The sequence below is a fragment of the Polyergus mexicanus genome, unplaced genomic scaffold, assembly GCF_030449975.1.
Source record: "Polyergus mexicanus isolate NDT 795.1 unplaced genomic scaffold, iyPolMexi1.0 SCAF_13, whole genome shotgun sequence".
NCBI lineage: Eukaryota > Metazoa > Arthropoda > Insecta > Hymenoptera > Formicidae > Polyergus > Polyergus mexicanus.
In genome coordinates, this window is record NW_027223333.1 from 6662652 (window position 1) to 6686810 (window position 24159).

At 30.9% G+C, this 24159-nt stretch overlaps 3 protein-coding genes across 7 annotated transcripts in view; 2 read left to right on the top strand and 1 right to left on the bottom strand.

The window, feature by feature from the left end:
• The window catches only part of LOC138938725 (pre-piRNA 3'-exonuclease trimmer), a 120799-nt gene that overhangs the window by 80905 nt on the left and 15735 nt on the right, over nucleotides 1-24159 (bottom strand). The gene's annotated exons all lie outside the window — the stretch shown is intronic.
• Nucleotides 1-24159, top strand: part of LOC138938726 (leucine-rich repeats and immunoglobulin-like domains protein 2) — an 89122-nt gene that overhangs the window by 27266 nt on the left and 37697 nt on the right. The window contains exon 2 of one of the 3 annotated variants that reach the window (XM_070305933.1): nucleotides 20295-20363. The exons of the other annotated variants lie outside the window; for them this stretch is intronic. The gene's annotated coding sequence lies outside the window, so the exon portion shown is untranslated. The remainder of the gene's footprint in view (nucleotides 1-20294; nucleotides 20364-24159) is intronic. 3 annotated transcript variants of the gene reach the window in all.
• The window catches only part of LOC138938728 (troponin C, isoallergen Bla g 6.0101-like), a 60716-nt gene continuing 46891 nt past the window's right edge, over nucleotides 10335-24159 (top strand). Inside the window, exon 1 of the mRNA XM_070305936.1 lies at nucleotides 10335-10339. Coding sequence (XP_070162037.1) covers nucleotides 10338-10339 — 2 coding nt within the window. The 5' untranslated portion in view covers nucleotides 10335-10337. The remainder of the gene's footprint in view (nucleotides 10340-24159) is intronic.

Genomic DNA, 24159 nt, shown 5'->3' on the forward strand with positions numbered 1-24159 from the left:
ATCTCACCTCAATCCAATAAAAAAATTCCACAAATAAGAAATATGAAGAAAAGAAAAAGAAAAAAAACGCGTGTATAAAGAATACGCGCTAATAGATAAAACAATAATGATTATCATTAATTGATGCACATGCGAAAGCCGGCCGATCCAACCACTGGTCTAATAAAAAATTCTTCAATTAAATTTTTAATAATGTCGCCGAGTGGAGATTAATTTTCTTATCGCAGCGACAAACCGTCCTTATTTTATCAGATAGGCGAAATCCCTTACAAAAGTAGAAAGGTGGACGGAAAAGAGGAAGGTCACATGTCCATGCTAATGCCCGGCTCGTGAAGCAAATTATAGGGTCAAAGTAGGCTAACTCGCAGAATGCTACGTGGAATATTATGCAAAGTAAAACATTGTTCCGTGATGTGGATGCTCCGTTAGTGCCCGGTACGTGCTCTCTCTCTCTCTCTCTCAGTGATCCTTTCCATGTGGTTTTATCATGCAAAAGTCGTTTTCCTCTTATTCCGAGAGCGAGTCCGGAGTACTCGAAACTGTTGCGTCAGTTATATATGTCGTTACAATATTATTGAGAATCCGATGTTTTTACACGATTTATCTTTTTGCACTACCGTCGCTGTGCAAAAAGCGAAACTGTGTACGTAGCTTTTTCGGTAGTAACGTTTCCGGCAATATTTTATGACCGCTAATAGCTGTAACAGTAACGATATCGAAACTGTATAATGAATTCATAACGCACCGATCTCAAGCCTCGTATATGCTGCGTGAGATGATTGATGGGTATTGTAATATTTAAGAAGTTTGTGAATATTTTCGGACTCGAAATGGAGGTGATCACAAAAGATCACGCCCCGACATGCGTTTTGGTGGTTGAAGGATATTGATCCCGCACTAATTTTAGGAACTTGAACGGTGAAACATTCGGATGAGGTCATCCTTTTATAATCATGGATCTGATGTACATGTTGTAGAAGAATTTAAACGCTTAGAGATAATTATACAATCGCACATACACAAGAGTTTATAACATTTATAAACACAACAATTATTAAATTGAAACATAAGCGAAAAAAGGTGTACAATTTAAAAGTACCAGATAATTTTCTCAAATCGCAGACTTTCTATTCAATTAATAGTTATTTAATCGTTTTAAACATAAATTTCAATGGGTATAAAAAAAAAATCTTTATATTTAATTAACCAAATCGATTTCGAGCCTTAAAGCTGTAAATTTAAAGCTTTTGAAATTTTAAATCTTTAGTATAAAATATTGAAACAAACTTTCTTATTGATTCAATTTTTTATCGAAAAGAATATAATGTAAAACTTTAATTTTATGGAGATTCTTTCCCAGTAATTCCCCATGCTGTAGCTATATTCGATTCATAGGTAAAGCATAGAAGATTAAAGCATAATACAAGCTCACTTTGAATCAATGCAGTTTTAAAACTGTGATTTAGTTTTTATTATTTATGACTTGCTATAAAAATATTTATAAAGACTTATAATACTTGTTAATTAAAAAAAATATATATATATGAAATATTGAATCGTAAATAATATGTAAGATTTATTTATCAAGCATTGTAATACACAGATGACATTGTACAAAACAATGATATTTCATGATATTTGACAATATATATATATATATATATATCACAATAATAATTTAAATTTAATTTTGTGAAATCTATTATAACGATACAAATTTTGTTAAAAATATTTCTACTTGAAAATTTTCAAATTGACCAACTATAAGAGTGTAAAGTGTTGAAAATAAGCATGGAAACTTCTTTAAGCGTTACCTTTTTCGCTACACATTTCTTTCTCTACTTTTATGTTTTATTTTTGCGGTTTCACGTTCACATCGACCCGAGAAACAGAGTCTTCGACTTCAAAGAAAGAGAAATTGTGCTTGTCGGGGATCAATTTGCATTTATGTATTTCGATTTGCGTCTATTATTGAGCAAGACGATGCGGATATTTTCTCTCTAATTCAAAAGTATATAATCAAATCTTCGTATAATTAAATCGAATTTAGTTATGTTTGTGTGAATGTTTGACAGTGCTTTTCTTGCGATATCTATTCTTTGCCGTATTCGAATCATTTCTTTTTAATATAAAAAAATTTCAAGATAACTGCTGTAAAATTATATAAATTAGCTATACTTAGAAATAAAGCTATTATAAAACCATTTATTATATAATAAAACAAATAAAAAAATAAAAATAAAAAATAAATATAACTTCAAATATCGAGAGAGTTCTATTTAATTTTATGTAACTTTAGTTTAAAGCAACGTATATTTTATAAAATCAACAGCATTGCATATTCTTTTCTTTTTCCGCTTTCTGCTTGAGGAACAGTTTATAGAACAGGGTGAGACTACATATCTCCGAAACTTGGAAACCAACAGGCTACTAAATAAACCACGAAGGCTATGTTTCAGGAATAAAGTTTTATACTTAAATAAGAAAACACACAGGGGAAGAGAAGAAATACACAAAAGGATAATAATAACAACAACGTTAACTTAATAGGAATTATTGGAATGAAGTCCTAGATAGCTTTAGTAAATATATCATAGATATAATCTTTGAGATGCAGCTCGTGTCAGCATTACGTGAACAAGAGCGCGATTTTTCGTGACGCGACCTCTCACAGGTCAAGATCGATTACACTGGACCGAAGAAGTTGACGTTCCCGCGGAAGCTTGAGAAGCAATCAGCTTCTTACTTTCAAAGTTATCCGTGATGTGCATTCGTGGCAAGATTCATGGCGTATCCAATTTTTGCCAAAAAAACGTTTGACACCGTAATTCGTCAACATAAAATAGAAATGCATGTTACGATGATCCTTCTCCCTCGTGTAAGATATTTGATATAAATCATTTCACATCCGTTTTGTTAATTTAATTATTTTTCTTTGAATCTATTTATCCAAAATTTGTTTCTATCAATTTTTACGATTGTTTAAATTGTTCCTTTTGTACGTTTCTATTTATATGTGTCTAATATATTTCGTTTCAGTAAAAAAAATTACCTGCATCTTCACATTCAACTTATTTACCCATATCTCAAGGATTCAAAAAAATTGCATCTGTCACAATGCACTCATAGATGAGAAAATGGCTCTTCGTGCCAATATTTCTCAATATATAAGTGCATATCCTATTTTTCGTACGCCAGTGGCACCCCACATCTCGTATCTCCTGTTCATCTAGAAATTTACCATTGCCTATTTCCCGCATGCAATGCTCTTGCAATTGCTTTTTATATACGCAATTTAAATAAATTACTGCCTTTATCTTAGCTCCTCTGTCCTCCGATAAAATAATAGACATTTATTTGCCTTGTTGCAATATACAGATGCGACAAGAAAATTACTAAACAAATATATAACTCTTCCAAATACTCTATTTTCTATTACATATATATAGATATTAATTTTCTCAGAGTACAAAACAATCACACAAAATAATGCATTGAAAAACGGAACATCTGATATTTGCTTCAAAGAATTTCTTTTTCATTATGAAATATATACGAGTATATATATGATCAAGCGCGTTTTTCAAATAGAGAAATTTATGTATGAATTTAATATAAATATTCATGAAAAATTGAACAAAGAGTGTGATACTTTTTAAAAATTATTTAATCATAAGTCTCTTTACGATTTTTCAAGAGGATAATATTTTGTCAAAGTAAAGCCATAACATAAAATTCAAGAATAATTCATTTTCTGTAGTTCAGAGTCAAAGGCTACTTCGACATTTCCTTTAAGAAGAAAGAACCTATCTCAAATTACAGAATCCATAAAGATGAAAGTAAATACGACTGACCATGCGATATATATTTTATATAATGTTAATTAATTTCTTCCCTTAAAAAAAATTCTGTGATATGTGTGTGTCTCGTGAATAAAAAAAACATCATATTCCTACAGATATCCTTATTTGCAACGATAAAAAAAGGAAAATATGTGAGGGAAGATACTAGTGAGAATGTGTAAGGAGTATTTCTTCGCGCGCAAAGTTGTTGTAAAACGAAGATAACCTCGGACGAAGATTCATTTAAGAGTTTTTATCGTCTACTCCATCCATTCTCTTTCATTCTTTGCCGTCTCTAGACAACCACTATTTCTGGTTCTTCGGTTTGTTTATTGATCTGTCTTCTCTTCGCTACATTAGGAAAAATATAATACTGGTCTAAAGACTCTTGTCGGTGAAAAATCGCTTGTTAGTGAATCTCTTTATAAACACATATTTCTCTCGTCGCAACGCTTATTATGTCCGAATTAGATACTTTGAACATTCAGAGCGTTTCATCACATCTGAAAATTTATGTATTTTTCATTTCCCGTCCATTTTCATTGACTCATCTTTCCTTCGAAGGAAAATGCTTCCTGTCTCAGATATAGATTGCCGTTTCTATTCGGCTTCTGTATCGAGATCCGTTGCTTGTATTGATTTAGCGTGAAAACGTCGCCCATTGTAAGCCAATTTCAAGGAAGATTAAAGTTAAAAGGAATCCAAACTTATTTTACGAAGTCAAAGTGGGAGTTTAATGTACGGTTAGATAGAAAAGGATCGACAAAGTTAACTTTTGCCAAAGTTTTCGCGTCTTATTGTTGGTCTTTTCGATTCTCGTATCACATTCGGTGCACTATTCTTAATCTATCTTCTTACAAAAAAACATTAAGCGACCAAATTCTTTTTATTATCTCGAATATACTTGAATCGAGTTCATTTCCTACTGTATACATTTTAAACTATATGTTACGACATATTGTTATATCTATAGATTATTATTATATTTATCATTATTTCTATATGTGTATTTAATCTAATACAGATTTGCTAATAAGTATCGTGTCAAAAATATCATTACTGCTTTTGGATAGTAAATAATAATTAAGCGCAAATGGAATAATTATGTTTTCGCTTGAATTTTTGATGACAATTTATTTTACTAATAGGTATTATCGACTTTAAAAAGACCATTGATATATTCATAATAACTTATTGAAAAGATTACAAAAGTAATAAATATGCATAATTAATGCCGAATAATATTAAATACCAATCCCCTAATAAATTGTCGATTTAATATATTTGATGGTATTATTAAAGGAAAATTAAAGGGAAGAGCAATGTGATGAGAATAATGTGTAATCTATCGTTAGGTTTTATCGTATGTGGGATATACCACCTGGTTGCTCTTTGCACAGTCATTGCATAGAATGTTCTTTTAGCAATTTACCTTTTTCTCTTTCTTCGGAGTTCTCTAAATTCAGCGCTGTCGAGAAAGCAATAAGATTCCATGCTACCGCACTGATGTGCAATTCCAAGCAATAAAGAATCAACTTTTATAGAGAAAGAAAGCTCTACCTTTCTGTATACGCGACAACATCATTATTTAACTTTTACACTTTCTATCTATTTAATCATTCTCGTATTGCTTTACATGAGTATTTATTGGATTGATTTTACGTATTTAAGATTGCAAGAAGTTAATGATACATTTAATTAATAACATGTTTATCTGAGCTAAAAAAATTATTCAATACAAATTTTTTTGCTATCAAATCTTTTATTATTTACATTTAATTAATAATTAAATGTAAATAATAAAAGATTTGAAATGAATCTTTTGTTATTTACATTTAATTAATAACATTACATTTAATTAATACATTTAATTAATAACATGTTTATCTGAAATACAAATTTTTTTGCTATCAAATCTTTTATTATTTATTAATGAAATATCTGCGTGACTATGTCTTAAATAAAATGTAGCTGCAACACACTCTTGAAAATTAACTGAGAAATAAAATTTCATGATCTACAAATATGATGGAAAGTTATTTCTCTAGAACGCTACACTTTTTAATAATATTAAACATTTTCAATAATATTAAACGCGTGCAAAGATTCTACTAACGATAAAATAATTAATATCCTCGGGTAGCATTTTGTTTAGATTCCGGTATCCTATTTCGCTATCACGCCCACGTTATATCGTGATAATACTTTATACTGAGAATTTTCTTTACTCTATCGTCATTTATTAATGTATTTTCTCATACGGCAGGCATGTTTCTCACATGTCCGTTTTTGTTAGATGCAACGTTATCCCGAAAGTAGTAAATTCGCGCCAACAGTTACCAACAGTTACCAACTGGCCCTACAAAATACAGAAAAAAGCTTTCAAAAACACTCGTCGTGATAGTTCTGTACAGTGTTTTCATTCCATTTTATCTCCTTTCTTTTATGCGTTATATAAACCTACTATTATACATCAGAATTTTTGATTTTTATTACACGTAGTGAATAAACATAGATTTAAAAGTGAAAAACATGAAAAAAATTTCAGAATGAGGCAAAATTTTTAAAGAATGCTATAATTTAAACGAAGAAATCATATATTTTTTTATATCATATGTCGAATAATTAAATGTCAATATAATATTTTTGGATTATGCGGGAGAAAGAAACGTTTAGAGAGAAACCATAAAAGAGAAGTCGTAAAAGAGTTCGGAGATAAAACCACGGTATTTATGTAATTCACTTTTGTCATCAGTGTAGCCGCGGTTTAGCTCTGTATCCGCTTAAAATCGATCGAATCTTCTATTTAACCTGTGATGAATTTAACATGGATACCTTCGAAAATACACGGTATATTTCACCGTTCCTATCGATTTTATCGCCTTCGACAATATTTACGAACTACATCTTCGTCATACGCGCGTTGTATTTCACTGTACAACTCGTGTAAGGTAAGTTGGTTCTATTTCTCTTCGGATAGTATTACCTATCGCCTTTGTACTATCACACAATGAATATCATACACGCTTGCGCTTTGTGCCGTGGCAATTTCGTCCCCTTTCGATTGTTTTATCAGTCACGGCAAATGTCCTTGTCGCGCTGTCACTTCTTTGATTCCTTCATCTATTAATTATTCATCTTTATTATGAACATTACTTATACTTCCCATCACAACATTTTTCTCTTTTCATTTGTTTTAAACGGTAATCTATATTCGTCCTACATTGCACAACACAATAATAGAAAGATCACACACACACACACACGGGAAAAATGTATTTCGTATCTTTATCTATTTATATATCCATTATCTACGAGCATGCATCGAGCATACTTCCGGCCAACCCCTTATTCTTTGTAAATTGTAAAATGATACTTTTTTCATGTTTCTCTCTAGACTCGTATATTCTTCACTACTCTAATTGAATTCCTGGTCTCTTTTCGTCACTATGTTTTTGCATCCTTTTTAAATCCGGAATTGTTCTACCCTGACCTGGCACAAACATGTGAAGCGAGAAGCAACGCCTTCGTGCTAGCTAAACGACCGCAGGAGCTAAGATATTGTCGGACTTTAAGGTTGTTATAGTATGAAAATTTATTTGAGGTAAAACTTTATAGTCCGCAACGTTCTTGCACCATCCAACATGATTATATAAAACTGCTCTACATATTCAAACAATATATTCCGGGATCGATTGCAAAGATAAATTTTCAATAAATAGATTGTGAAAGAATTAGTTCTTTTGAATTGAATTTCTGAATCTGTAAACATACAGAATAGATTTTATCTGAAATGAGAAATTGGAATTAGTCCAAACTGCAAAAGTATGTACGTGCTTAGCCATTGGTCAATTGTTCCAACCAATCGATGATAGAAATTTTTACAACATGTTTGCGTTGTGTCAAACGCATTGACGTTTATCAAAGAATAACAGTTTTCGATATATTTGTGAAAAATAAAGAACAGATTTCATTTCAGATTACTAGAAAACATACACTGAAAATGACAGTTAATCCCAGGGAAAAAAAGGAAAAGCAAATTTTGAGATGTATCTTTTTATTAGCAATGATACTTTATGAAATATTCAAAATAATCTGCAAGAACTAAATATTTTTATCTAGTTACAAAAATATTTAAAATTGAATGTTAAAATATTGATGAAGGAAAAATATTTACTCAAACTTTTATCGAAAAAAGCCGACTCCAAAGTAATAAAAAAATCCGTAAATAAAGGAAAAAGGATAGAATATATGGTGAGAGATTCTATAAACACCAGATTGTTGGATCATTCGAATCGTTTTATCGTTACTCTCGTAGGGATTATTGATCGTCAATCATTTCAAACAGAAAAAAAAATAAGAAACAGAGACTGGAAACAGAGTATAGTAAGCGAACGCGAGAAAGACAATAAAACGAGAAGGGACGTAACAGAACGAGACGAGGCAAGCGGGCTACGTCACAGAAATCGATAGGACAAGGGTAGAACATACTGAAGGGGAAAACGGAGGCGCAAAAGTTCGGCGATAAAATCACGGTTGCGGTGTATATGGTAAAGCCCGAGTCTCGAGTCTCGACCGGACTCGCGTATCGAGCTTATCCCACGCTGAAATCAGAAAACGCGGTTGAACGCGTTCTTGTGTGGCCCGAATTGTAAAAACTGACGATAAGATCCACCACGGCACGATCCCGTTATAGAGGTAAAAAGTACCCCAAAGACGACGCCGTCTGCTGTTAAATAGCAAAGCCTGATACCGAATAGAGTGCGGCAGAACGAAATTGGATTCTTTACTTCCTCTCTCATAAACACGGTGAAAATCTCTCGCTTATTTTGTACACCTACTTTATACGGTTCCCTCAAAATAAACCGATAAACTCATCTGTGTAATCCTCGTGGAAAAAAAATTAATCCTTAGTCCGCTTTCAGTTTGACCTGAAAAACTTTATCAAACGAGAATATCTTAATTCTTTTAAAACTGCTTTGTAACAAAAGTATAATAAACTAAAGGCTAAAAAGTTTATACGCGAAGTACCGCTTAGTATGAAACGCTCTTAAACAATAGCGTCCAACTTAGAAGATTTTTACAAATAAACAAAATATTTAAACAATTTGTTTATACATATATAATATTTTTTACGCAATTAAATAAATTGTTTCATCCCAAAACCATTAACATAGTAAATAATATAAGTAATGATAAATATATAATATAAGTAATAAAAAACAAACGATATTAGCGAGTTCCAAATTTTATTACTGTTAAAAATGATATCTAATGAAACCGCTAATGAAATGCAAAAATAAATATTTATACGTTTATTATTACCCCAATGCAATCTCCAATCGCATCTCTTGAAAGAAGCGATATTATTTTCGAACGACTGAAATATTCGCGACGTGACTAATTTTAAGACTGAAATCGATTCTTTCAAATATTAATATGCTATTTTATTATTCAGTCTTTCGCTTATTGGGGACAGTGCAGGGGTCGAATTAACGATTCATCAGTTTGAGGGGAAGAAACGCTCCAGAGAGCGCAGAATGATTGAATGTCCCCAGGGATTACCCACCTCTGGCGCATTATCTATCTATATCTTGATGCAAGGAATACGTTGAACTTTTTCATTTCTCTCTCTCTCTCTCTCTCTCTTTCTCTTTATATCTCGATAAAATGCATTTAAGGCAAAAAAAGATAATCTTTATTGATATACTCGTATAATTTTCATTATTTAATGATGCAACTGGGGTAAATATGATACGCTTTTCGATGAATTTAGAACTTAAGAATGCATGAAGTTGAATAGAGAAAGAAAAAAGTAAAGATATTAAAAATTTTATATTTTTTTATAAAACTTTGAGAACAGTATCTTCTATGCACAAGATGTTATCTTCTACAGACAGTTTAATTTGAATACTGTTTAAACAAGTAGCTCACACATACACTTTACTTTAGAAAAACTCTAGAAAATATAAAAATAGAGAACTCGTATATATTTATTTTTGATCCCGCCTTGTGTATCACTTAATCAAAAGAAATTTTCTTCCAAAAGAGAAGGGAATAATTTCGTGAAGATAAAGATGAAATGGTATTACGTCGTCGTCCGATATTAAAAACGATGGAGGTTAGTTTCGCGCACCTTCGTGTGTTCCTGCCCTCGTAAAACGTAGGTATACCCTCGATATTTATCTTAAGAACTGTGTCCAAAAAATATCCGACATGTCTAGAAATTGATTTTTATGTGAGGGAAAATAAAGACACAATCTCCGATACAATCAAGCAAGAAGGGAAAGTGGACTACGCGGAATGAAAAACAGCGGACCTTTAATTGTTACGGTGAATTTTTTCGCATCGCAATTGCTTTAAATTTTACAATTTCGCTTGTTTACTTTATCGAGAAAGAGAGAGAGAGAGAAAGAAAGATATATACATATATATATATTCGTTTGAACCGATGGGGGTGGCGCGTGAGAATGCTTATTTTAAAAAAAAATCATTATTCACCTTGGAATTTACTTTCGTCTCGTTACGAGCTCAAATACTTCCGTGTTTTTTTAAGGATCGCCAGACACGGGCTAGAAGCGGGCGTAGCAAGCGCAGCGCAAACCCGTGCTAAAGTGATATAACGTGTAAGAAAATAGACGATCCTCTCTACCTTATATTTCATCGTAACGTGAAGTTATATAATGAAGTACGGGAAAGCCATACTCTGACTGTATTGTGTGTACAGGATAAAACACTTTATATTATCACGTGGAATAATTCCTTTATTTTGTTGACTCACCAAAGAGGAATTTGAAGAGAAGTCTCATTGTTTCACGGGAAAAGCGCGTTGGTTGCGCGAAATAAAATTTTCATATCATCTCATCAATCACGAGAGATTTTGAAATAATTAATTTATAAAAATTAAAACGTTTATTATACAATATATTGCTTAACGTCATAATTAAACATTTATCAGAGCAGATTGCTATACGTGCTGTTGCAAGATTAAATAATTTTAATCATACTTTGAAAGAGCGATAATAGCATTATTGGCTAAAGTAACATTACATTGATCTATTATCATGACCCGATATGCCAACTGCGCTTCGCTTTTCGCTTCGGTACGAGATGAAAATGAAGATGAATGATTTCATATTTCGCCACCGTTCATCATTTCAGACGTCAGACTGTGCAGCTATTAACCGATCATAGTTAAGTATGACAATAAAGCTAAATGTGGTAATAAGTTAATACGTTTATGACGATGCAATCTTTGCGATTTAAAATTACAATATTTTATTAGAAACATTTTTTGCTGATTACACGATATAGCATCCAAAATCGCTTAAAATAAAATCAATATCAATAAAGAAAGAATAGAATTCAGAAGCAAAAAATTTTATTCATCATTTATTATTTGAAATTAAAAAAAAAAACTCACGAACTAAAGATATTTAAATTTAATAAAAATGTATGTATGTATAATTTTATTTAACGCGTCATTAATTATTTCATTCATTATTAATTTTATTCTGAATTTAAAATAGAATTGAAAAGCGCGAAAAGATAAAGATAAGTAATGATAAAAATTGTTTAAAATTGCCATAATTCGCTTTACACATTCATAATCATCTATTTTGTAAAACTTATGTAAACTTTATCGAATGCTGCAAAACTCTTCGTCACGCTACTATATCAATAACTTCAGACATCCTTACAAGTTAATTTTATATATACCGATATATTTATAGTAAAACTTCGAAACTTTACTTTTTCCTTACATTCTTGTTGCAGGAAAAAAATACTTAATTTAAAAATAGGCAAACGGAATAAATCATGAGGTAAGACTCTTACAAAATCAAACAAAATCAAAAGATAGAAAAAAATAAAAAAATATACAAAACTCTAATCGTAATAATATGCTAATTAAAAATTTAAAAAAATATGTTATAGCCTCTCAAAAGTCTCATTCTTTGATAAGCTCGAATAGATGTTCTTTTTTTTCATACCTCACGTCTAATTTTTAATCATGTAGGCACGTTAGAGACATCAATGCGATGATGAGAATGCGGGGACTATTGTGAGATTTCGATAAAAGACGCATTATAAAGCGCTTCTAGCACGTTGAAATGAAATGTGCGTTTTAATAAATCAGATGAAATGTGATTCAAGTTTTTTTGTGTATGCGAAATGAAAATGCCAATAAAGGAAAAGCCTGTGCATATACGCATCATATGAGTCTCGGGAATACTACGCTCTCTTCATGAATGCATTCGACATTCGAGAGAGAGAGAGAGAGAGAGAGAGAGAGAGAGATTTCGCGAAGTAATCTCGAGTGGGCTCGTGATTGAGAGGAAAAGTTATGACGTCGAATTTGAAATCCGTTGCACCGGAACTTACATGAGATACGCTCAAACTTTCCACTGTATATACGAGAAGTTTCTATGTTTCGAAAAATCATATCGCCCTACTTTTCACGTTCTCGTCGTTTGCAATGCCGACGGAATTAAATAGTAATGACAATAAACGAGATTCTCTTTATATGAAAATTATCCGAATGTGCACTTCGATACAATATTTTCGCATAATTTTTAAAGCTTGTTCGACACAGAATCCGCTACTATATTAGTATCTATGTAGTTATACATTTAATGTTATTAGTGGTATTACGCGTTAAGCATAACACAAGAGAATAGAATCACCGATCTCCTATCAGCCGCATTCATGATACGACCTATTATAGTTTCGTGCCACATCCCGGTGCTTTGTCCGCCATCAAACTACATCCCGTTTATGCTTCCAACTGTGCTATGATCCAAGGATTTAAAGGCACACTGGTATATATAGTAAAGAAAATCTAGTATGATTCCATCTGGTATAAAATTCCGATCTCAATGTTTCGAATATTATACTTTTCTCCATATTTATTTTATATTATAATATATTTTTCGTAGTTATAAAATTATCGTAAATATTTCACAAATTTTCAGTTTGGAAATAGTTTCTTCATAAACTATTTTACTATTATATAATTAAAGAACTGCTGACATATACACATAATAGCAGATTTTCCAGTGACAGTGACACATGGAAATGACATTAAGTAGTTTCACGATTGTAAGTTGCACGAATTAGATGCATATTTTCGCTTACATTTCTATATATGCAGATTGGACCTGGCATTTTCTGTAACTTGATTTTAAGTACGAGGGAAATGCTGGTTAATTGTAAGGCTGAATCTCATTTCTTGTATTAGATTCAATTAAAACTTTGTGGAAGTTTCTTCCATATTAAGAGTTATAAAGCATCATATATACTTCGTTGAAAATAAGGCTATAATTATAAGCATGAAGCCTGATAAATACTTGAAATGGAAATATGGTATTCACCGTCTAAATCTCTAAATGATATTCCAAAGCAGTTGCAAATGCCTCTTCTCCGAAATTTGTTTACTTCTCTTAAAATAATTTCTCTACTAAGTTCGATTATCATTTTCATACAAAAAATGGCATAAAATAACTTTATGGTAATCTAAGAACGTTCTGTCAATTTCTTCAAATCAAATAAAATTTGTATAAAAAAATATAAAATTGTAAAAACGCGCGCGATGTAAATATATAATTATCACTTGGACCATTATAAATTTTTCTTTGCAAGAAACATTCTACTTAATTTATATTTTAGAAAAGTAGTATATAAGCTTCAAATAAATTGCAGCGCTTTTATTTCTTTTAACCAACGCTGATGTCTTCAAACGCATCTCACCCTCAATATTCTGAGTCGTAACATTAATCGTTTATACATGCTGTTGCTTTAACGAGCATGTCTCTTTTTAAAGTGTGCGGAAGCATTAACTACTGCTGCACTAACACTTTCGAGTATAAAATTGTAATTTCGTATAAAATGATTAAATAAGATTTAATCTCTGTGTGCACAGGCATAATTACATTTTCAGTCTATATAAAAAAAAGAAACATATTTAACCTCTTCAATTAAAATCTTTAAAATAAAAAAAACTACCAATATATTTTTTATATTTGCAAATATACGAGTATATCAGAATTGCTCAATTAAACATATGTATGTATTTATTCTATCAAATTATTATACTTAACTTCTCGCGCGATCGCGAAATAATATTTTATCTGAAAAAAATCCATATATAATTTACCGTAAACATTATCATAAGCATATACTTTTACGAGAACAATTAATACTTTATAATTGTATCTAGCATTTTTAAATGTCATTTTATTCGCGCGACAATAATTTTATTTAAAATGCTATTACAATAAATCATGTATTATTGTCCCTAATTAGATTTTCTATCTTCTGATAAGCATTAAAACCGGGATATTTGAAAACTGTTATATTTAAATTATATTCTTATAAGGGTAGAAAAAAATTGAAACTTTTGTCTTAAATTTAAGATTAAACACAGCGAGATGAAGGACGATTTTCGATTACATGTATCTCTGAAATATACGGGGAGCGCAGCTGGTTTCTTCCGCGCGTCCTAAAAAGTATTTGTTGAAAAACTAGACAATACATTTCTACTTTCTCGTTTCAATGCGATTTATCCGATTCGCTCTTATAAATTCTTTGAGTCCCGTGGGGATGGCAAAATCGAGAGCTGCATCTACTGCATCCCTGTTCGCCAAAATCGCATTACTTCACGTCGCCCGCGTGATTTTCCCGGCTGGTGGAAACCCGGAGGACTTACTACCACTACCACTACTATTATATCTATGTACATTTGCGCGTTACATGTAACATGTTAGTCAGAAACTACTATTGAAGATAGCACAAGCCCTTGTTCCAATACAATGATTAAGTTCTCGAATACATGCGCCAGTAAAGCGCATCTTATATACATACAACATATATATAAAATGCAAAATAAATTATAATAAAAAAAAAAACAAAATTAATATTTTTATATAATACGTAATTCAATATATTACGTAATACTTTCTTCTTCCAATACTTTTATCTCGTATCATATAATAAGAGAAATATAAATTATTGCATCTTCCAAATTTTTTGCAAAAATAAGATTAAATTAAAGCAAATTGTATCGAATTTATTGTTGTCAGAATAACATTTGGAAAAGATGTTAAATATGTTAAAAAAATAAAAAATAATACATTAAAAATTTCAGATTCTACTAATAATAAAATCCAAAACTATACGAAATTTTTTAAATTAATCTAGTAAATTTTTATATACTTCTGTATATATAAAATATAAAGGAATTACGTATGTCATAAAATAATTTTTCTCTCTTCCTGGTTTTATAATTCTCATATTTTAAAAGGAATATGCATATAAATGAAGAATTATGTGGAAAAAAAATCAAAACCAAATTGTTACTGATTTTTTTAAGTCAATTTTGCCCGAAATGTTAAACTGGTTTCAATTTTATCGAGAATTTTGATCATAGTATGTCAATAGCTCGTCTTACCTATGTCATATTACGCGATCTTTTTGATATGCTGTCCGCCTACACGGATACTTACTCCCCGATGCGGCGCATGTTGATATCCTCAGAATGAAATTTTGTATGATGGATCTGAAACCGCTAGAGAATATATACCCGCACTACGCTGCTACTCAGAATCTCCGAGGAATAAATGTTATTTTCCTCCTTAAATTCTTGTTATGATAGAATAATGATGATAATCTCATCACGACGCAACACGGATTTTTTTTCGGATATTATTTATAATATTTGCGATACAGCATCGTCAAAAAAATTATGCAGATCTCTTTGCATAAATTTGCTTTCATTCACTTCTCGCCGTTACGTCGAACGAATCTCAGAAGACAGTCTTCTCTTTTGATATTCGCGAAAAGACTTTTTTCCGCGTAACCAGCACAGTAGCAATGCCGACTTATCTTGCGCTTCCATAAGCTGTCTTTTAAAACATAAAATTAAATAAAGTTACTAAGACCAATCATAACCGCGGTTTTTTGCAACTTTCTTGCGGTGACTGAAATCCGTGAAGTAACTTTCTGATAGCGATGAAAATATATTTTGAAATTATTAAATCTCTTATACAGTTATAAGCGTTTAGACTGCTTTTTATTTATTAATGTTATTTATGCATGTACGTACATGATTATATAGATCATATATTTATTAAATTTGAAAGCGCGAAATTTATTTAATATCGGATAAGATACAGAGTTTTGTATAAGAGATTCAAGAATACCAAATAATGGAAAAATACGTCTACTCGTAGTAAATATTCATCCGACGTGTTTAAAATCGATTAAAAATTATTGCATTATTGTCACTTTTCAACTTGTATGACTCATGTCTGCACACTATTTTTTTCATTCAATCGATAGCCGAGGACAGACCACACTTGGACGCAACACATGTTATCCAATATTATCGACAGATTTATCTACACGAGCGAGTATTCCTCCCTTTACAGGCGGAACCAAGGAGACCATCCGTGTGATTTCTATGTGCATCCTATCTAAAACACGTATTACTACTAGAACTCCAAGGTTGATCCGTGCTCTGTAAAAGCTGACTCCTTCGGATCCAACTGCGGTTTCAGCGAGCACGTTTTTCTATAGGTACGTGATGGTACTGTCGATCTCAAGGAAAGCGCAAAGAACGAATACGAGGGCGAAAGATTACAGTGCTACAGGTGTGTCGTATATCTCGTTTCGATATGTAACTCCTTCATGATAACGGTACCACACCTCCGTTATAAAAATCTTCGAACCCGAAGTCTGTCGCTCTTCTCGATCATCAGACCGGAGTCTGATTGTTACGAATTACCTTTAAATCCGAGCTATCAAACACTACCCGCATCAACCTTCTGTCCTTTTAAAAATGATCAGTCATGGTTGATAAAGATTCTTGGAATTCATTTCGTGCATATTCTATCTCGATTTCGATTGAGTATTTTATCGATTCAAACGCGTATTTTATGTTGGTATTTGCCAATATTATTCTATCTTGTAAATATTTTTGTTAATATATCCTGCATCTTATGTATATTTTTATTTAAATATAAATATATGAGAACCATCAATCCGTCAATTAATTACAAAAAGAGATTATCGATTGCTCAATTACACAGACATACATATATACTGTATATATATATAATATTTGTCTTTTTGTATTCATAACTTTTTGTCGTTTCCTGCATACATTATATGTATACAAAGATACAAGCAAAGCAAATTTAAAATTCTAAAATAGAAAAAGAGAGAGAAAAATTTACAAAAAGAAACAATATCGTTGATCGTTGATAATTAAATGTTTCAAAATATGCTGATTGAAATGCCGCTGTACCAAAAAATACATTTCTGTGTTGTTGTTCACAATTTTGTAAAATATATACGGTGTAGTTGCTTTTGCTTATATTGGTGCGGCATTATTTACAGCGAATAATGTGAAGTAATAATTTTACATACAGCAATATATATACCATATATATACGTCGTCTGTGCATAGAGCTCGGGCGGAAACTACATTTAGAATGCGGCTATTCGAGACATTTATCACACGCAGGTTTTCCGCTTTTACACGATTCATATGTTCACGCAATTAAAGCGTAAACACGTAACAGAAATATTAAATAAATATTTTTATTTTAAATATATATATATACATAAAAGCAAAAAATTGTATATCTGTGTCTTTTAGAAAGGTCTACTTTATATAAAAAAAAAAAAACTCATATTGCACATTGGAAAAATAAAAGCGTGCCTGAATTGAATTTACTTACTCACAAAACTTCAAAGGTGGAATCAATCGACGAGGAGAACGTTCTTTAAAACCTTCATAGATTCTTTGCTTCGGTCTCAATATTCTGATGCAGAATTAGGTCAAGAGAGTACATTCCATTTTACCGCGATGCAAGGAAAAAATTTTACAGTACATATTATATGAAAAATACATTCCCTTTTACAACATTTCTTGTAAAGTTAGAATATAACTACATTAAGATATTTATTACTATTAAAATTGTAAAGCATATACATTTGTTTTATTGTTTGTTAACGATTATGTATTTATTTGTGCATCAAAATATTTAAATAATTACAATACATTTTTTTGTAAAATATAAATACATATAATATTATAAAAAGAGTATATCGGGATTTCTCTTATATATTCGTATATTCTACGATTATAAAAATTATATTGTAATTTTCACTATGATATTTTTTCTCCATTTCTTCTTCGCGATGTACAAATAATTAAAATCGTAACCTTCAACACATAAAAGCTTAACAAAAAATTCCACTTCAGGCAAGCGGCATTAAAGTGTAAACGTGATAATATGTAACACGCTAGAGATGTAAAAGTAGATTTTAATTACCGTGTGTTTTATCTGTAATTGCAAAAATAAAGCATAATTTTATATAAATAGTAAATACGTTGATGTTTCCGAAAAGAAATGTTCTAATTATAGCGGTTCTCATGCATAATTTTTATTTCCTGATATATGATAAACGATCTCTAGATGTATTGTATATTTTTTATTACCGATAATAAATTGAAAATTGAATGGTCTCTAATATATTTCTTTTAAAAAAAAGATGGAAAGAGAGAGAAAGTGATAGAGAAATATATTTATAAAAAATATATTATATTATTTAAAAAAAAGAATATATAAATAACAAAAAAAAATAGTCTCCGGAAAGATACATACATAAGAAAATCTATTTTCCACCGAAGTAAGAGACATGTATGAATGCAACAATGATAATTCTTACGGAACGAGAACGTTTTATTTTGTAAAATTATATTTGCAAGATCCATCTAACAATATCTACTTTGCAAACAATTCGAAATAAGGTATTGACACTTCGGGCAGAAATAAAGCATCTGCGCGTTTACATTTGTCGATTTTCGTTCATACAACGACGATTTCCTTGCTTTTGGCGAGACATTCAACATCCGCCTTCGAATTAAAACATCGTTGGCGTGTTCAAAGGCAAACGTCGATATACAATCAAGCCAAGCGTGGTCGGAAAGCATAACTAGGAAAACCAAGATCGTTGTCAACACAAACGCGCCACGTCGTTTGCCAGGTGTTCATTAAAATCTGCACCTCCGTCTATGTCGCTTCAACAAATATTTGCAGAGGGATGAGTTTAATGTGGGGCATTCGCGCGCGCGAGCTTCTTACCTTTTATGCATCAGTTTTTTACTTTACATTATATTTTTCCAATGATACGTTTTTATTTACCTTTTGATGTTTTCTTGTAAAAAATATTGCAATAGCATGCGGTGCGCTTGCACCGCATTTATTTTTTAGAGAAAAAATATGTTTAGATAGAAAAATCTCTATATTTATATATAAATATTCCATATAGCAGAATGTCCATCGAAATGCATAAAACAATTAATATTCTTATTTTTCACAAAAACTTTTTTCATGTTACATGATTATGATGAATTTTTCATAATTACATATGATATTAATGTTCGGAGTTCATTTTAATGTTCAGAGTTTTAAAGCAAAATCTAAAAATCCGAGGGACAATTTGCGCACGTATCGCTATGTTCTGTATATTTCATAAAACATGCTCCATATGATTTCTCTGTCCCTAAATATGCGACATTGTATTCTCGATTATATGGCGACATGCAATTTACATCACATTGCGCTTCGTGCCAAACTATAATTGCGTAGATTAGAGTGAGTGCGGCGAGTATTCATCATGAAACACACCAGTCCCGCCAATAATAATCAGCCAAAGCGAACCTCGGCGAGAATATCTATGCCCCGCCAATCATTGAAATTTCATGTACATTGCTCGAGGAAGTCAGGAAATTTCCACACTTCAGTATTTGCGCTGAATCAGCGACGACACTTGTACGAACAGCACTTTTGATATGCTCTAGCGAGTAATATAATCGATCCAACTCTAAATTTTTACGAGTTTAATTTCTTCTCTTAATAAATAGTAGACAGTACATAGTAGTCAAGTATTAGACTAGTACTTGATTATGATTTGTAATAATACTTTCTATATTATTTGTAATTCTCACCGTCTATGTGTGAGTGAAAATACAAATTTTAATATATAACCATTTTCTTTCTTGAATATTATAACAGTAACTTTCTCATCACGTGTAAAACATGCAAAGATATACGTTACCTTATTAAATAAAATTCAACAATAATACAAATTCGATATATCAACTATTTAAAACTTAAAAAAACTAAATTAAAAAAGTAAATATAAATTATGTAGAGATATTTCCCACATATGTGTATGACATGTTTGTGATAATATTCTCTCAAATAGTTATTTCAAAGTATTTCTTCCAATGTCAGCTTTATAAAACATTTCTCGATACAATATGAAGTTGTATTGTATTTATTTTTATGACACGAGTTTTTAATTGACGTCCCAAATTAATGCGCGTTGTATTGTTGTATCGTATATTTATTGGTTCCATTCCTGCAATCTTTTTCATTGCAGGTACGTACCGTACAGAATGTAAGCTCAACAGGCAGAATTCCATTAAACGAAAAACGTCCGCAATATCCGGTGAGTAAATATTTCGCCACTGATAAAATAATACGCGATCGCAAATATGAATGAGACAAACATGTTATCGCGATATACAATATAGTATGCTTTGCTTAACATACATCTATAAAAAAAAATGTAATATATAGAAACATTGATTCAAAGATTTATAATACGCTTCAACGAAATAATATGCTCTGTAAACTATATTAAAAATAATTTTTTGTAGGATTATACGCGCGAATCAAATGCTCAAAAAAGATTAAATTTTTGTAATTTTTTATCTTTGAATTTGCAGATGATATTGCAGATAATAATAATATAAATATATCTCTCTTTACGATCGGATATTTTCTGTTACAAATTCGTCAGTTTGTAAAAATTATATAAAAGCATATATTTTTTTTAATCTTACGATTTTTTAAATATATTATCATAAGTATATATCTATTGTTTTTTTTTAAATATCGATTTTTGTTCCAAATACGCATGTAATTCTGATTTTGAGAATTGTATTGACAAAAAAAAAACAAAAAAATTGTTTAAACAGTAAAGCAATTTTTATATATTATTTTACATCGATACATTAAATCTAATTTGAAAAAAAAAAACAACATATAAATGTATTCCAACGCATGTTTTACCTATAATGAAAATATTACGGTTACGACGCGTGACAAAGGGCGCGGTTTCTGTGTGTCATAAATTTTATTTGTGTTAATAAACGAGTAGTGAAATAATTAGCGGAAATGGAAGGATCCTTTAAAAAAAAGTATTAATATTTCGCAGTGATACAAGTTATATATTGCAAAGAAAACTATATACATCTAACGTATATATCTATACGCGATTATCTGCATCATAATCAAATATTTGTTCAACACTCGCGATAATTCAAACTAGAAGCGTACAATGCAAAGCATGCTTTCTGTTATGTACATACGTGTTTCTTCCTTTCGTTCCTCGTTGTCTATATTAATAACACGATTTGAAGGGTTAGCAAAATACGATTTCACAATAAGAAAGGTCAAAGGTATCGGTCCGATGAATTAGAAAATAAAATCCTCACAAAATTGTCTAGAACGACGTTCTGCGCATGTTTTTGGCAAACAAATAGAGTTTCATGGTCGAAAAACTTGAAGAGATATAAAATGAAATTCTAGAGAGACACATAGTGGAAAAAAGAACACACAACCGTGGCGCCGAAAAATTATCTGCAGAAATTTTTAGACAGTTAAGTTTAATGCGATTTGAAAGCAATCATTAATTTTTTGTCTCGTGAACTTTGATTAGCTTGCAGCAACTAATAGATACTGCTTGTGAAAAAATAAATAAATAAATAAAACGACGGAAATAATAAAAGAATATTTGAAACTATTTTAGATTAAAACTAGACACGATTTTGTAGAGCTTTATGGCATATAGGTGAATACCATTTTTAATCGGCATAAAAAGAGACATAAAGAAAATTAACTGACTAACTTTGCTATCTAATTCAGTTCTATAACTTCTTTATTTTTTCGATCTTTTGTATCGTTTTAGAATTGCTTCACTCTCAATTATTTTATTAATTATTTTCAACAATAGATAATATTTTTTTGTACTTTATTCTGATAATTTTCAAATGTAATAATTAAAACATTTAATTCAATTGATTTTTTATATTTCTATGTATAACAGTTTGAAATTGCATTGGCTTGTTATTTGCGATAACTCAATAATTTAATTCGACGTGAAAAAAAGGTAATGAATGCGAACTTAATGGAACTTTTCTGATAAAAGTGGCGCTTGGTGAATCGTAAAAATCATAGTCAGAATGCATATTTTAGAATCGCAATAAGAACGAGAATGTCCAAAGAATAACGAAAGCACGATTGTATGCATATATATGCATATTAAACCAGCGCTTGTGATGCAAGCGCTGTTTATGCAAAAGATTTATATATACAAATACACATGCATTACTGCAATTCTCTTATCTACACGCGTGTTGTTCTGGAAAAAAATTTAATTTCGCTTGCTAATATACCGAGAGAAGCTTTTCCTTATTCCGGCGGCATCGAACATAAAAAAGGAGATCAAATAAAATTCTTTCGCCAACTGATATTGGAAATTTTATAAAATCGAACATTGTCTTACTTATAATTTTTTTTTTCTCTCTCTTGTATATAGACTTTGATAAATATGAAAAACTTTTTATCGCGCCATAATTAGTTATTTATTACGAATAAAATATCATACGTAATATACACATAGAAAGCACGATAAATCGCTGTCTGTGAAACTGCGTTCATTGCAAAATACACTGGGGATAGATCTTGTACATTCAAAACGTGTAACGTGATTTCATGTTATACGCTCTGTTAATTAATTAATGTTGATCGAACTGAGAGGAATTACCGTGGAACATCGAACATGTGTACTTTGATATCGCGTATCGGCAGATGATAACGATGCTGTCATACGTAATGAATGAAATTCTAGAAACAATCAGTGGAAGCGAGTTCGTTGCGCTGTCGAGCGTCATTCGCGCAGATTTTATTACAATTGCATTTGTCCACGCAAACCCGTCGGAATACGCGTGTTGCAACTCTCTGATTTTGCTCCGGCCTTCCTAAGTGTATACATTCCAACTGACGCGGAATATATTCCGTAGAATTGAAGCTCTATCGAGTACACGCGGTAAAATTAATGGATGAACAGCGTGTTCTGCGAATTACGCGAAGATCATATCGCTGAAAGGAATTTACATACGCGCAAAATATATCTTACACAATGCCGTATTATATATAGACCGATCTATTATCTACTAATATTATCCTGTATTTCAATGTGTATCGATCGTTTCTATAAATTGTGATCATTTTCCTTGCTCGTCAAGATTTGTAGAAAAATTGTCTAGAGATAAAAATAGCTTTAGTAAAAAAACTTATTTTTCAAGAATCATGAAAAAACATTTAATAAATGATAAATATTAAATATTTGTATCTTTCTTCAATCTTTCAATATCATTTTCAAAATTATTTTAACGTCTCTCTTTAATTATTACAAGAAATAATAAAAATAATATAAGAATCTTTCTTTCTTATGGTTAAAATGAATAAATATTGATCGATAATAATAATCTTTTCTTCCACATAATCCCAATGTCACTAATGGCTTTATAATTATCATTATTATTATTATTGACGAAGGGTTAATTAACATAACCTTTTATTAATAGTTTAACGAATAATGAAGAAGCGGCGTATTGTTTTGTGTGTGTAAGTAAATTTATTAATTTATTCCATAAACCGCGTTTTATATTATCGGCACATTTTTAAAACAAAAGTTTGCAAAAAGAATGATCGTAATTAAATTGAAATTCGTTTAATCACGGCAACAAGAGTATTAGGAGTATATACAATATATAAATTCACGTGTCGCGTATTTGTTGCGTATGTTTATAGGAAATATTCGCATTGTTTTCTGACGATATATTACGTATTACATAAATATCACAGACTATGCACAAGATATACCTACGAAGTGCTACCTATAAAGTGATTCAAGTCGTAGAAAGTAGATCTTTTCCTTCTGGGAAAAAGTAACTAAATTTCTAACTAGAACAGTACATCGCGGAAAATCGAATCGATCTTTCTTTTGTGACAAAGTCGTATTGTTCGTCGAAATATCGCGCGGGGGATCCAACATTTCAAACATATTCTTCAAAAATTTTTCAATCCTTCTGTGCCTTTGCAGCAATATTAATCTATCCGTCATGTTATATATTGATGTCGAGCAGACATACAACGACTTCATGCAAGAGGAAAAT